This window comes from Misgurnus anguillicaudatus, chromosome 25, assembly GCF_027580225.2.
Source record: "Misgurnus anguillicaudatus chromosome 25, ASM2758022v2, whole genome shotgun sequence".
Classification (NCBI taxonomy): Eukaryota; Metazoa; Chordata; class Actinopteri; order Cypriniformes; family Cobitidae; genus Misgurnus; species Misgurnus anguillicaudatus.
Window position 1 is genome coordinate 23,184,696 of NC_073361.2, and position 15,043 is coordinate 23,199,738.

The following is a 15,043-nucleotide window of genomic DNA, read 5'->3' on the forward strand; positions in this document are numbered from 1 at the left end:
TCTTTTATGCCAAAAAATCATTAGTATATTATATAAAGATTATGTTCCATGAAGATATTTTGTAAATTTCCTACCATAAATATATCAAAACTTTATTTATGTGAGTGGATGCAGCAAAATCACAAACCAGAACTGGCCAGAAATTCATCTACAAACTTGCACACGTTCCTACCTGTTCTTTGGAGATTTCCCATTTAAGTTTGATTCCCATTCAAGATTACAATTTCCCAATTCAGTCATTACAGTTGTGAGCCAGTAGAGAGTACTAAAACAAACTTTTTGTTTGTAATATGAGTTGCTGTAGACTTCATTTGGACTTTGAACTTTAAATGCGATTTTCTCAATATTTTGATATTTTGCACAATTGTTGTATCTCGGCCAAATATTGTCCTATCCTAACAAACAAATGAAAATAGAAAGCTTATTTATTTAGCGTTTAGATGATGTATAAATCTCAATTTCAAAAAACTGACAAATACGATTAGTTTTGTGGTCCAATGTCACATATGTAGAACCATAAGTGGTGCTATAGTCGTGCTATAGAGCTATGTATTGTTCTATGGGCGCTATGCAGCACTAAAAGTGATTCCCCTATATGAATACGACCCAGTGAACCACTTTTAGTGTTGTTTAGCCAAATAGTTTTAAAGTGTAGTTTTACAGATTCTCACAAACAGCCGCATCATAATTTTACTCATGCCCATTCCAGTCTTGTTTTAATACTTTCACAGTACTTATGTTTTTCATCATACTGTACATTTGTATTTGTACACTTTAAAAATGCTGGGTTATTTTGAACGCAGCACTGGGTCAAAAAAAGGGACAAGCCTTTGGGTTAAATTAACACAGAACATGATTATATTTGACCCAACAATGGGTTAAAACAACCCAGCATAGGTTAAATTACAATTCACCCTTTTTTGACCCAATGCTGGGTTGAAAATAACATATGTATGCAAGTATCTATTTGTAATGCAGTATCTGTATTTGCATAACAGGTGTATTGTCTCAACTAAAGCCTTGTACTTACTAGATAATAGCAAATAGTTCACCATGATCACCAAGCCTAACAAAAACCCAAACAGAAAGAACAAACACTGTTATATTTAGAAAACCTCTTAGGCCTGACAACATTCTGGATCCAATGGTCAAAATGGACAACGAACAATGGCCTGAGACCATTAATCACCTGTACAACCATTTAAATAAATGAATAAATACACATCACAACAAAAATGGTGAAACACAGACATCATCTGGTATATTTAGATGATATAGTGGTGGGGAAAGGACATGATCTTGTGAAAGATCTCCAAGCACGCAAGGAAGTGGAGTCCGGTTTTGTTGATTGAAATATTAAAGAGAGTTGTGCACTAAACTGGATTTCTCAGAAGAGAAAATATGGAGAGGTTGAGTGCCCCAAAGGGTCAATGACTCGTTTTTAAAGAAAGAACTTAAGTGTTGTACATACTGCCAAATTCTGCACTCATTACAATAATTTCCTTCAGACACAAGCAGCACACAAAAATGCCCCACGCTAATCACCATGGCTCCCTCCCAATTCATGCAACGGCACTAAGTGTTAGTGAATTTACAAGTGGCTCCAGTTTCCAATTAGCTCCTAGATGCGTTGTATTGCAAATGTTGTGGAGAGTAAAGAAACCACTCGAATGGGATCATGAGCAGAGTGTGAAACTGTAACCACCCCTTGCTTCAACAGTATACTTAATACCCCCTGTGCAACACAGCCTGGTGCTGCTTAGTCCCATATCTTTGCCAGCAGCTATTCAGGGAAGATGATGGTAGAATGTTCACGAGGTCGGGATGTGTCCTTTTTGATGTGGGGCAAGCTTAGACACAACACAAGCCCAGCACTTTAAATTAGCTACACTGGTCCAACATAAACAAGTCTCCTGTGACCTGTTACTACTTTAGGTCACACTTGAACACTTTTGTTGGTTTATAAACAAACTTTCTTTGTCTTGTTCATCTGTGCCTTTCTGACTGTTCCCTATGGTGGTCATCTTCTTTGGTTTAGTGCTTTATCAAATCTCTTGCTTTCTTCGCTTGACTCTGATCAACTGCAAGTTTCTATTTTCGTAACACTCGTGATGTCGAAAGAGACATGGATTTTGGTGGTGACATATCTTCAGTGATCACTAACTGATGATGACTTGAGATCTACTGGTCATAATGAATCCCTGGCATGATGTCCCTACATGCTCTCTGTGTTTATAACTAAAGGGAAAGGGCAGCAAGCTCAGAGTGGGCAGGTTGTTTACTCTCATGACCCCAAAATGTCTGGCTGTCCTTTCTCCCCTCCCTTCGAGAGATCTGGTCGAATGCACATGCCCATTTTGTTGAAAACAGACGGGTGGGTTGTAACATGGAGCAGTTTGTGGGGTTTCTAATGGGTAGTGGAGTGATGGTCGACCATCCCCTTTGCATTTTCAGATTTCCATATTAGATCCCTGCAGATGCAATGAACTTTATCCTATCAGACGGGGCTGGTGTGCTGATCTTTTCTCTCTTTCACGTCGTTTTATTCTTTATGACATTGCAGTAGCAAGAGGACCAAGCCTTTTCTCTACTGACCTCTCCTTTCTTCTCAGTCTTTAAATCTTTTTCCTAATCTGTTTTTTGTGTTTTTTATTCCTAAGTTACGTATTCCTAAACCTCGTCTACTCTTCTTTTCTTCTTTCTTAGCAATGAATTACTACCTAATGCTCAGCAACAGTCACGGAGATGGAGTTCTGTCTCGGTACCAGAGCTTGCGTACGGAAGGCCGAATGTGCGATGTTGTTTTGGAGGCGGAGGGTGTGGAGTTCCCTGCTCATCGGACTTTGCTAGCCTGCTCCAGCGATTACTTCTGGTCCTTGTTCCAAGACTACACTCTGGAATCTAAAGCCTACATGATCAGTTTGCCAGTCCTGTCCTCACTAGGCCTGGAGAAGATACTTGACTTCATCTATACCTCATGCATCTCACTATCACCTTCCACCCTGGAGGTTACACTGCAAGCTGCCACTTATCTGCAGGTGAACCATGCTATGCACCTTTGCACTGACTATATCTCTGAAAGCATTGTTGTTGACAACTGCTGCTTTTTTGCTAACGTAGCAGCTCGCTATGGCCTTTCTGAAGCATTCACCTTCAGCAACTCTTTTATTGCCAGTAACATGCACCGAATACTTGGAACTGAGCAAAACAAAGCTGAGCTATTGGTGTTAAACCATGAATCTCTGCAAGAGGTGCTGGAAGTTAAGGAGATGCCAGGTGTTAAGGAGATAGACCTTTTACAGCTAGCTTTGGATTGGCTGGAGCGCAACCCATTGTCTGCTTTGCAAAGTAACTCATTGCTCAGTCGTATCCGATTTGGTTTGGTGCCACCTGAGGAGCTGACTCAACTTAGTGCATTCAAGCCTGCCCTACGAACACCCTTCATTCGCAGCGTAGTGCAGAAAGCACTTCATTACCATCTTCAGGGTCCTCTTCAACCTCTACTACAAAGTGTCCACTCCAGCCTAAGAGTCAAACGCAGCAAAATTGTGCTGGTGGGGGGAGGACCAGAAGCAGACAGACCCCAGAATCAGATCTTGACCTATGAACCACGCAGCCAGAAGTTTGGCACACTCTCCACTACTCTGCCAAATAAGTTCCAACATCAGGGTGTATGCGTTGTTGGTAACTTCTTGTTTGTGATAGGTGGTGAAGTGGTGCAAGTGGATGAGGAACATGAAAAGACTGCTGTGATTACAGTCACTGACCAAGTATGGCGATTTGACCCACGGTTTGAGCGATGGGAGGAGATGGAACCACTCTTACAGAAGAGGGCACAATTTGCTTGTTGTGTAGTGGAAGGTGTTATTTTTGCTATAGGTGGGCGGGGTCAAAAAGGCGAGCCAGCTTTATCATCTGTGGAGAGATATAATATGAATGCAGGATGCTGGCGCAGTGGAGTGTCCCTTCCGCATCCGATCCATGGGCAAGCCTGTGCCACTATTGGAGCGGGAATCTACATCTCTGGAGGCATCCATGGCAACACCCCACAGAGCAGTAAAGAGATGCTGTTTCTAAATTCTTTTGATGGCAATGCCTGGGAGACACGGTCTGAGATGTCCGTTGCCAGATTTGGCCACCAAATGGCAACAGTGAGGGGTAAAATATATGCCTTTTTAGGAATGTATGAACCATTTTGTGAGATTGAATGCTATAGTCCTGAGCAAGACCTGTGGATCAGTCTACATCCCCTACATAATGACCGCTTCTGCTATGGCTTGGCAGCCACAGGAGGAAAACGAGTGCTCATGTTTGGTGGAAGAAAATGGCAGGATGGACAGGAGGTGTGCACCACAAATGTGCTGGAGTATGACACTGACTATGACAGCTGGAGAGAATTGTGTAAACTACCAAGGCCCTTGTGTGGGACTCAATGTGTCCTAATGGCTATACAAGACCCTCCAGAAACATAAAAGACCTTTTGCAAACATCATCCCACATACACGCAGATAAAAAGAAGGCTGTCACTCCTTGCTGAACCAGAGCAAGTTCAAGGGCAAGGGATGTATTTGCATCACAGCACTCTGAATTGTAAAGTGAAGTAGCATGGATGACCATGAATATTCATTTATCCAAATACAGAGGACTTTGGTGAGGGTAAAGTATGTTTTACCACAAGTATTAAATTCTGAAAATGGGTCACCATGAAAAGGACAAAGAAAGCCATTATATTGACAGATGACTTTGTCAAAAAAACTTAGGTCTGTAGCAATAAACACTAAAGCTGAAGACAGAGCTAAAAATCTGCCTTAAAAGGGGAAACAAAATGGAAAGAGATGACATGCAATACATAGACAATTTGTTGAAGTACACTTTGGACTAGATTGCAATATTTGGCACCATGTGAAGATCAAAGGTGACAGTCAAAATGTTATATGACAAGGGACCGTTGCCATGAATGTTGAAGACAGACTGTGGATAGAAGAAATAAAGATGTGAAACGAAAGGAGGGTACACTCTCAGATTCTGAGAGAAGCCAAATTCTCTAAAGGGTACAAGGGAAGTGGAAACGTATTAAATGTATTAAAGGGATAGTCCACCCCAAAACTAAAAAAAGACATATTTATGTCAACACCCATATTTAGTTGACTTTCTGTCTTTTGGAACACAAAAGGAGATACTTGTCAGCAGCAGTTCAATGCTGGCATACGATGAAAGTAGGGATCAGGGTCTGTCATGGAGCTTTGAAAAGCCCAAAAAACAACTATGAAAGCATGTACATTGATTCATTTTATAGACGCTTCTTACAAATATGGAATATTAAAATCTATTTATTGTAAATTGCCTCATAAAATTATAAAATGCATAATAAAAGTGGACCATAAGACTTGTGTAAGCAACATACTGCAATTTAAGTCAAAAATATATCCCTTTTTGTGTTCCACCAAAGAAAGAAAGTCATACAGATTTTGAATGTGTTAAAATAACACATCTAATGTGTTGTCTTTAACACTTCTCTGTGTTATTTTTAGACACTTTGTGTTGTTTTAACACATCTTGCGTTGTCCCTTTTACACAAAACAATGTTAAAATGAACACATCCTTCTTAGAGTGCATAGTAAGTAAATAATGACATTTTGTGCTAATGCAATTCTTATGGGATGGAGGGCGAGGAGTTGTTTTTGTCAACAATACTCACAAATGAATTAGAAAGCTCAAAAATAGGCCATGCATAGAAAAATAAGACAAATAAGGACTTTTTTTCAAAGAATGATTTATGTTGCAAAAATATTTATTTCAGGCAAAAAAATTGTGCAAATGTACCTGAGCAGAAAGCAACAAGCAGTATCATTCACTGTACAAGAAAATTATGATGTAAATCCTAAATTAATCAATCAAGTGCAATTTAGCAGCAAAATGCATAAGTAAAAATATGACACTGATCAGGTTTTTTTCTGTTGAAATTAAATTATGTATTAAAATTATGTTGTTTAGCAATACGTAAATAATAAGAAATGGCAAAAGATACTCTTACCGAATCCAGGAGTGATCACATGGGTGTGAAAAAAGGCAAATAAGAAAGATTTGAGTATGACTTGTTAAGTAGAGCTCAGCAGCTTTAGTAAACCAGCCTCAGGTGTTTGTGTATATAAGTACACTGTAAAAAATGCTGCAGTGCTGCATGCAAGTTTAATCAAATTGGTAATGCAAGTCAAACGAACCTACTAAGTTTAAAGACTAGTACATATGGCATAACTTATAAAAAATGAGTTAAATGATTTAACTTAATTTGTTAAGTTGACGTAAAACAAAAACTTTTGTTAATATGCATTTTTATTTACTGTATGTGGTCTAAAAGCCTGACCAAATAGTATACTCTAAAAATGGCTGGGTTATTTTTGACCCATAATGGGTAAATATTGGACAGAACACACCGCTAGGTTAATATTGACCCAATGCTGGGTTGTTTTAATCCAACTGCTGGTTTTTTATACCCCATGGTTGCATAACAACAACAACCCAGCATGGGGTCATTTTGGCCCACCGTGTGTTCTGTCCGGTATTTACCCATTGTGGGTCAAAAATAACCCAGCAATTAGGTTTGTATTTAGCTGGGTGGGCAGCTAATTCTTCAGGGCTAAAACAAACTAGTAGACCAGTCTGGAAACCATTTAAAACTAGCAAACAAGCTTAGGTTGGTTTAAACCATTTTTCCAGCAGTGTGGGTTAATAGAAGGAGAGATGGAGAGACAAAGACTGAGAATGTGACAGAGAAAGAGATGTGAAGACATTAAATAAAACTGGACAGAGACTGAGCCCCATTAGAACTCTTGTGCTGAGGGAAAACATTCTGACATGCTCTTTATCCTCAAAAAGAGCAAACTCAACATTTATTCTCCATTAATTCTGTGAGATGGGTTCATTACCTTGGCTGAGCAGCCTGAAAGCCTACAAGCTTATGGAAGAAAAAACGCTTTCTGGAAAATTGAAAGAAAGTTTCCTTCTTAACTGCTTGGTGGAGAAAGGTCCCCTTAATATTGCCTGACATAAAGTTTTAACTGGTTAACCAGTTAGCATTAGCAGCTAACTCCATGTGGCAATTAACATTATACTAGACCAGGGGTAGGCAACGTCGGTCCTGGAGTGTCGATGTCCTGCAGAGTTTAGCTCCAGCTCTAATGAAGCACACCTGAACAACTAATCAAGGTCTAAAGAGACACCTGAAAACTACAGGTGGGTGAGGTTTTATTAGTGTTGGAGCAAAAATCTGCAGGACATCGGCACTCCAGGACCTACGTTGCCTACCCCTGCACTAGACTGAACTCTGACAGAATATGAAATAAATATATGAAAAAAGTATATGATAATGCTAAATTCTTTGCAAGCAATTTTAGATGTTTCACCAGATATATTTTTGAAGACTCTTAAAGGGACATTGCACTTTTTTTAAATAGGCTCATTTTCCAGCTCCCCTAGAGTTAAACATTTGATTTTTACCGTTTTGGAATCCATCCAGCTGATCTCCGGGTCTGGCACTACCACCTCCAGCACAGCCTAGCACAATCCACCGAACCTGACCAGACCACTAGCATCGCGCTAAAAAAATAACCAAAGAGTTTCGAGTCCTTGATTATTACGATTATTACGCCAGAATGAGAGTATAGTTCCTAGACATATCTGCCTACAAAATCACAACTTTTAATTTTCCGTCGGTCTTATTACACGATAACTCAGTAAGTCAAGTTTTAAAAAGGGAAAAATACTGAAAGTCTTTGGTTATTTTTTAGCGCAATGCTAATGGTCTAATCAGATTCAATGGATTGTGCTAAGCTATGCTAAAAGTGCTAGCGCCAGACCCAGAGATCAGCTGAATGGATTCCAAAACGATAAGAATCAAATGAAGAGTTTTGTTGCAAAACGAGATAACCACCGTTTTGTTAATTGTTCAGAAATCGCGTTTTTTGGTTCTGCATTCCAATTAATTTCAATGCAACTGCAGTTGGTTTGTTTTGATTTAAACCTTCATAACTTAAAAAATACATCTAAGTAGCACCATAAAACAAAATAATAACATGATAACATAATAATAAACATGTTTTGACAAAAATGTAAAAAAATGGATTTATCTCGTTTTGCAACGAAACTCTTCAAATGTGACCTGATCCAGCAAAATGAGTCACAGTGACCCAAATTTCAAAATTGAGATTTTGGTATCAATGAAAAGAGGAGACCATAAGCTTTCAAATGATATCCTAGTCAGAGTCATACCTTGAATGGTTTTAAAGATATAGACATTTGAATTAAGGTTGTCTGTCCTCTTTTTCCAACTGAAAACCTGAGAAAAACGCCTTTAAAGTTTTTTGCCCGTTTTTCGTAGATATCTTTCAAAATCCATTGCATTTTTAAAGGGATAAACGATTTATTTTACAGCTTAATTTGACCAAAGACATTAATATAAATTATATTACAGTAAACCAGGAAACTAGCTTATAAATCAAACAGAACGATGTTTATTGAAAATGTGAAGTAACAGAAAGGTTTCTGTGATGGTTGGGGTTTGAGTTAGGGGAAGGGAATAGAACATTACGTTTATGGAATGTCCCCACAAAACAATGTGTGTGTGTGTGTGTGTGTGTGCGTGCGTGCGTGCGTGTGTGTTCGCGTGTGTGCGCGCGCGCGTTCGCGTGTGAGAGAAATTGAGAGGCAGAGAGACAAGCAAAAGAAAACAATAATGCTTGCCTATGTAATCATATCTTTGTGTAGGTTAGTTGACAATAACACTGTAACCAATTCAAAAAGGAGTTAAATAGGAGAGTGCTGTGAGTATGACAGGAGGATGGCTGGACCAATCGCGTGCCCCGGGGTTTCCCATTGACAAATGATCAGCCTTTATGAAGATTTCTGATTGGCTCTAAAACAACGTGTAACACCATATTTGGAGAGATAGTGACGTTTCAGGGCTTCCCCCGAAATGCTCGGAGGTGATGAGAGGATTTGAGAGAAGCGAATGTTCATTTCCAGCGAATTTAGTAAAACTGTTTCAACTTTAATAGTCATTTAAACACCTTTACTCAATTATTTGGACTACGAAACTTTGGGAGATTATTTTTTAATGTCTGTTCTTTGATATTATAGCTAAAAATATATTTTTTGATAATTTCATTGTTTTTCCACATTATCAGCTCATATCTTTAAACGCAACGTTGCGACATCCGACTCATTTCGCCAGAGCGGGTCACAAATGTTTAACTCCAGGGGAGCTGGAAAATGAGCAGTATGGAGTGGAGTGTGCCTTTGAGAGTATAAAATTATCTGCAGGTTAAAAAACAGAGTAAATATGATGCATATTATGCACATCAATGGTGCATACAAAGCAGTATGTGCTAGCCAAGATACTGCCATTAGGATGAATAGGAACGCTAAAAGATACCACTCTCCAAGTATATTAAACCTTACTATGAACCCTACCAAGACAGCAGATGACTCCGGCCAGATCTGCAACGGACTGGGTACCTTATAAAGCTTGTATAAAATGAAGTTGCTTAAAAGGTTCTTCACAGCAATGCCATCGAAGAACCATCTTTGGTTCCTCAAAGAACCATTCAGTCAAAGGGGATTAAAAAAGGTGAAAAAGTCCACAATTTTTCTTCTATGGCATCATAAAGCACTTTTTTAAGAGTGTACCCTGTCTGACAATGTAAAGATGACCTTTCTCCAATGTGAATTCCTATTGATCTCAATTAAGTACAAATATTTGGCACATTTAATATAGAAACATGCAATACATATAGTGTGATTTCAAAGTTACATCCATAAAAGTTTATTGACTCTAGATAGAACCACATTTAAATCTGGAGAAAGCAATAACTTTTTGTTTGAACAATGTCATAAATAAAGTCCATTTTATCAAGTTGTATGCTAAACACAACACATAGGAACTGCAGTGCCCAAATGACATGCCTTATTCATAATAAAGACAGGCAGCAGCACAGATATAGATCAACTAGATTGTCTACGACAATGTTAAAAATGGGTTACTAAAGATCAACATGATTTGAACAAAATTAGGAATAACTTTGATATTTTAGTTAAGTAAAATACTAATACACATTCGATCTAGTAGCTCTATATCTACAGAAAATCATTTCCATGCTCTCTCTCTCTCTTTCTCTCTTCTGAAAGCTAATGGAAATGATACATTAGCACCAGAATCACTCAGTCATAATCAAGCAAATATCGTCTTAGATTACATACAGAATAAAATGTGCTCTAATACAGTATGTCACCAGAGTCATACCTGAAATATACATTATATAATACACATCATACAATTTAACATTCAGTGTGTTCTGAATCTCACATAAAAAGCCTGAGAGCTCGGTCTACACAGCCTTTCTGATTCAATTGAACAATTTAAACAATGATATCAAATCATTTGGCAGCTTCGGTTTAAAAACAAAACCAAAAACACAGCAAATATACGACCGTGTTATATCTACAAGCCATGCAGCAAAAGAAGTTTGTGCTCTGCTAGTTTGAAGAAATGGACATTGACGTACATTTCATAACAGGAGTTGCTGCTTCAAACATTTGTTGGGGTGATATCAGGGCAATAGCTTTGCTCGGATGAGCCTTGTGTCGAGTCCCTTGGCCGTTGATGCTTCTTTATGACCTCGGTTGTCATTAAAACGCACTGTTAACTTGGCACAGATGTTCACAGATGTGTTGAGCAGAGCGATGCTGCATGGCAGCTTGTAGGAACAACTATGCTGTGCAAAGTTGTGCAATATACTAAAACATATTGTCCATTTTATTCCCTAAAACTGTGGAAATAGTCCACGATCCAATAAAAGAGGTCTCTCAGATTAACAGTGTAAAATGTCTATGCAATGAACATGAGCACGATTTGTCAGTGCTGGCCCAACTGGATGCAATTTTTGCTGGGACTACCACGTTTACTTCTTGTTTATGATCTCTCATGTGCAATAATTTCAATATCAGGAGCTGTGGTGGAGAAAAAAACTTTACAATCTGCCTCAAGTAAGATACTGTAATGCTTTACCAGATAATCACGGCTGTGCAATTTCTTTCTTATCAAAACCCACACACTTCACTGAATGCTCGTCTGTTATCAGAGAAGATAGGCGCTATGTATAGCATTTGTGGCATGTTGTCAATTATCACATAAAATGATTTAGGCTCGTTACTAATTTAGTAAAAACAAGCAAAATTGTGTTTACGGTAATGCATGTAAAATAAAATTTGTGTAAACCTAAAATATACAGAGCATTGACACAAAATGTTATATATGGTTTAAATAACAGATGTTTTTTTAGGACTGAGGAATTAAAGCTGAAATCCGTAACTACTTTTGGAAGCTTGACGACTTCCTGGCGACACGAGCGAAGGGGGCGTGTCCAGCTATAAGACAAAGTTGAGGAAAGTTTAACTTTATGCAAATCATGTGCGACTTTCAGGAGCGACTACCAATGAAAGTGAACCAGTGGCGCTCACATTGTCTGTCTCTTGTCAGTTACTGCAGTGGACGATACTTGTTTGTTTATGACGACCAGTGCTTTAAGTGGGCCGGAACGCCCCGGTACTCAGTACCGCCACTTCTAAAAATAGCTCTTGAGCGTACCACCACCTCTCCGTGCGCCCAGAACGTGCTTTTAGCGTACCGGAACGCTCATTTGCACATCTGTTTAAAAATCAGAGGTTTAATTGAATCCTTTGCTGCGCTGCGGCTTTTCAGGGCGCCCTTATGTACGCTTCCTATAATTCGTCCCACCGAGAGCAGAGACTACATTACCCATACACCCTTGCGTTTACAAGTTAAAAGCGCATGCGTCGGACGGTCAGCAGTGTCAACGTGCTCTGGAGAGGTGTGTGAAACGCGCAACCATAGCTGCTCGGTTAAAATGAAAATACAATGAACAGTTAATATGCCCTCCTTGTTTTAGACTCTGAGTAGTAAAAGAACACGGCCAGAATCAGGGGACTCGCTGGCTGACATCCCACCAAGCCAGAATGATAGCTGCAGGTCAGACGCAAGCCTTGTAGGTACGTGATAATCTCCGCTGTCGCGGCTGTCAGTTTGGTTCCCCTCGACGCAACTTCGGATTTCCTCAGGCGATGTGCAGAAAACATTCTTGAAATTGTAATAGACATTTAGTTTAATTGCTAAACTACAAGTGAGCGAAATTTAAATGAATTTGAACCACCTACACAGTAGTTTTACCACCCGCAAAATGGAAAACAATGGGACAAAATAAATGACTTTCGAGTTTAAAATTGCCAGTATTTTGTTATTCTTGAACCCATAGACATGGTCTTGGTGTCATTTAAAAAAAAAAATGTTAAGCTCTTTCTATCTGAACAACTAGTTTTAGCATTTAACCATGCTGAAAATGTTACTCACATATCTACCTTTTGCACATTTTATTTATGTTCAAAAGCTCTACAGTAGCTCTTTCTAATGGTATATTTTTTCAAAATCCTTTTGCACATTTTATTTATGTTCAAAAGCTCTACAGTAGCTCTTTCCTTTCCAATGGTATTTTTTCAAAATCCTTTTGCACATTTTATTTATGTTCAGTGGCTATTTCTAGCTCAAGCAAATCCAGAAACTTATAAAAGGATTTATTATGTTTTACAAGGTCGTCTGTTGACTGCTGAATATAAAACCCCTTCAATATAGGAGTCGAGTCAGCAAAAAAAAAAAAAAAAAAAAGATTATATATATATATATATATATATATATATATATATATATATATATATATATATATATATATATATATGTATATATGAGTACCGGCACCTCTTTTGGGCCACTTAAAGCACTGATGACGACCAAAATTAGGAACGCCAAGTAAGAAACTTATTGAAAGAGACAGGTGACACGCACTGAGAAAGTCTCTAGTAGTCTGAATGGGGCATAAGAAATCAGTAGCTGCATTTCAATTAAAGATTTGCGCAAAACTTTAGTGTTATTATTTTAAATGTTGAGACTATGGATTTGACTGGAAATGTCATTTTAATGCCATCTGACTTCAACACACGTAAAAATAAGTAAGTTACGTAACCTGCAGTTTTAACTATAAATGCAAAATATACAGATTGCAGCTTTAAAACAAAAAAGAGTTTTGCATTTCTGTGACGTGATTCTCCGTAATATTTTGGCCATGCAGATTTCCATTGCATTATTATACTGTAAGTGCATTACTTTTCTGAGGGATGAGGCAAAATGATCTTCTGTGGTACGTGACAACATTACACAGATGCTTTTGATTAAGCTAACAGAACATCATTTAAATTGCTTGTATGACAAACACTCTGCAAAGATTCTGGTGAGATGAGGTAAACGCATTTGTGTTTTATGATCATGCACACACGCACACCTTCCACACAAATGTACAAGTGCTATAAGTCGGGGCCAGCCGATGTGTAACCGCAGTTCATAAATATATAGTATTATAATACAATAGAGTATATATTGAGGCATATAAACATGATTATTTATGTCTGAGTGTGTGTGCGTTTGTTATGATATATGCTTTTTAAAGTCAGGCAAACAAAACCACAAGTACAGCAGAACAACAAAGTGAGAGTACTGTAAGTGTTTTTAGGGTTCAAACGCATTTGCTGCTGTCAGTGCATCTCTGTTTTGTCGACAGGTTTTATTTCCAAGTGCTCAGTTTGCTGGTTCTACATTGGCTTCCTGTTTAGAGGTGGGCCAGGTTTATTCTTGCTGTAACCGCATTTTCTCTTCTCGTCTGAGCCGTCGGAGGGCTGGTAACCATGGTAACCCCGTGTGCAGGTATGGTGTACTCCGAAGCTTGCGGGTAGGGATTCGGGGCACCCTTGTTTGTGCAGCTATTTGTGCCCATGTAAACAATGTGTTAAACAAAGTGTTTAAAGCATATGTAGATGACGACCCGGTGATTCCGGTCAGGATGGGTGAGTTCAAGCAAAAGTAAGGTGAGAATCTGCAGTAAAATTATACAAAAACAGATTTTAATGCACATATTGGAATACACTGAAATACATTACTTCCGTCCTGCGTGTCACATACGATCTAGTCGCTCGATTACATTATATTTTTAACGCATCCAAAGCTAGTATAGGATCCGAAAAGATGATTACAATCCCATGCCGCTCTTTATAGGACGAATGTCTTCCGGTTTATCAGCTGTTGTTTCTCAAGTGCAGTAGAAAGGCAGCGTAAGACGTGTTACTGTATATATTTAAATATGGCATCTACACCTGCATTAAGACTATAAACACTAATTCACACCTCGCTTTTGCTTGAACTTCCACCATGACTAAGGTCAATGAAAGCAAAATCGAGTGAAACGTTCTTCAAACTATTTTGTGAAGTGATCGACAAGTAAAGTCTAAATGTGCGTTTGTGTATGTCAAACGTGAGTCTCAATGTAAGAGTGTGTATGTGAAAGGGAGGGCGTGCGAGGGGCGAGCTCAGGTGTGGCCGCAGGGCTGGGCTCGGAGGCAGGGCTCGGCTGACGGTCCCGCTGCGGCTCTTCTGCAAACAGCTCCATGTAAACTTTCTTCCATTCCTGGAACTCTGAGGATGTGAGCTTTGGATTGGCCAGCAGCTTGTCAATCATTGCTACCTCGCCCTCCCTGTCCTATGGGAGTGAAGAAAGAGAGCAGGGGAGGGTGGGGATTACAGATAGTCTCTTTCACACAGATGTTAGGATGTCATAGTCAAAGCACGCCACAGGCTGTTAGCTCAGACGTGAAGCGATGCGGACTCGACTGGATGAGAAGAGCGGCACGCACACACAGACACAGCATGCTCAGATTTGACTGGAGTCCTCTGGCAATGTGGGCCCTCATGCCCCCAATTAACCTTCTTTCGTCCAAGTCTGTGTGCTAAGGGATATTTAGAATACCCACAATGCAACAGGAGCCTATGCCCCGACAGAACAAGCACAGAGTAGCAACATGAAAAGCGACCCGAGGTCACAGCATAGGCGCAGACCAACGGCCCCAAACAACTGATCCAATGGCACCAGGC

The 15,043-nt window shown here is 39.2% G+C and overlaps 2 protein-coding genes across 2 annotated transcripts in view; one reads left to right on the top strand and one right to left on the bottom strand.

Moving 5' to 3' along the window:
* The first annotated feature begins 976 nt into the window (after window positions 1-976).
* On the top strand, window positions 977-5,009 carry klhl34 (kelch-like family member 34). Its single transcript, XM_055181582.2, has one exon. It carries the CDS (start codon window positions 2,709-2,711, stop codon window positions 4,470-4,472), a length of 1,764 nt encoding a protein of 587 aa, XP_055037557.2. The 5' UTR covers window positions 977-2,708; the 3' UTR covers window positions 4,473-5,009.
* Window positions 5,010-12,848: 7,839 nt separating this feature from the next.
* Window positions 12,849-15,043, bottom strand: part of cnksr2a (connector enhancer of kinase suppressor of Ras 2a) — a 111,052-nt gene continuing 108,857 nt past the window's right edge. The window contains exon 21 of the mRNA XM_073863851.1: window positions 12,849-14,651. Within this exon, the coding sequence (XP_073719952.1) occupies window positions 14,421-14,651 (231 nt within the window). The 3' untranslated portion in view covers window positions 12,849-14,420. The remainder of the gene's footprint in view (window positions 14,652-15,043) is intronic.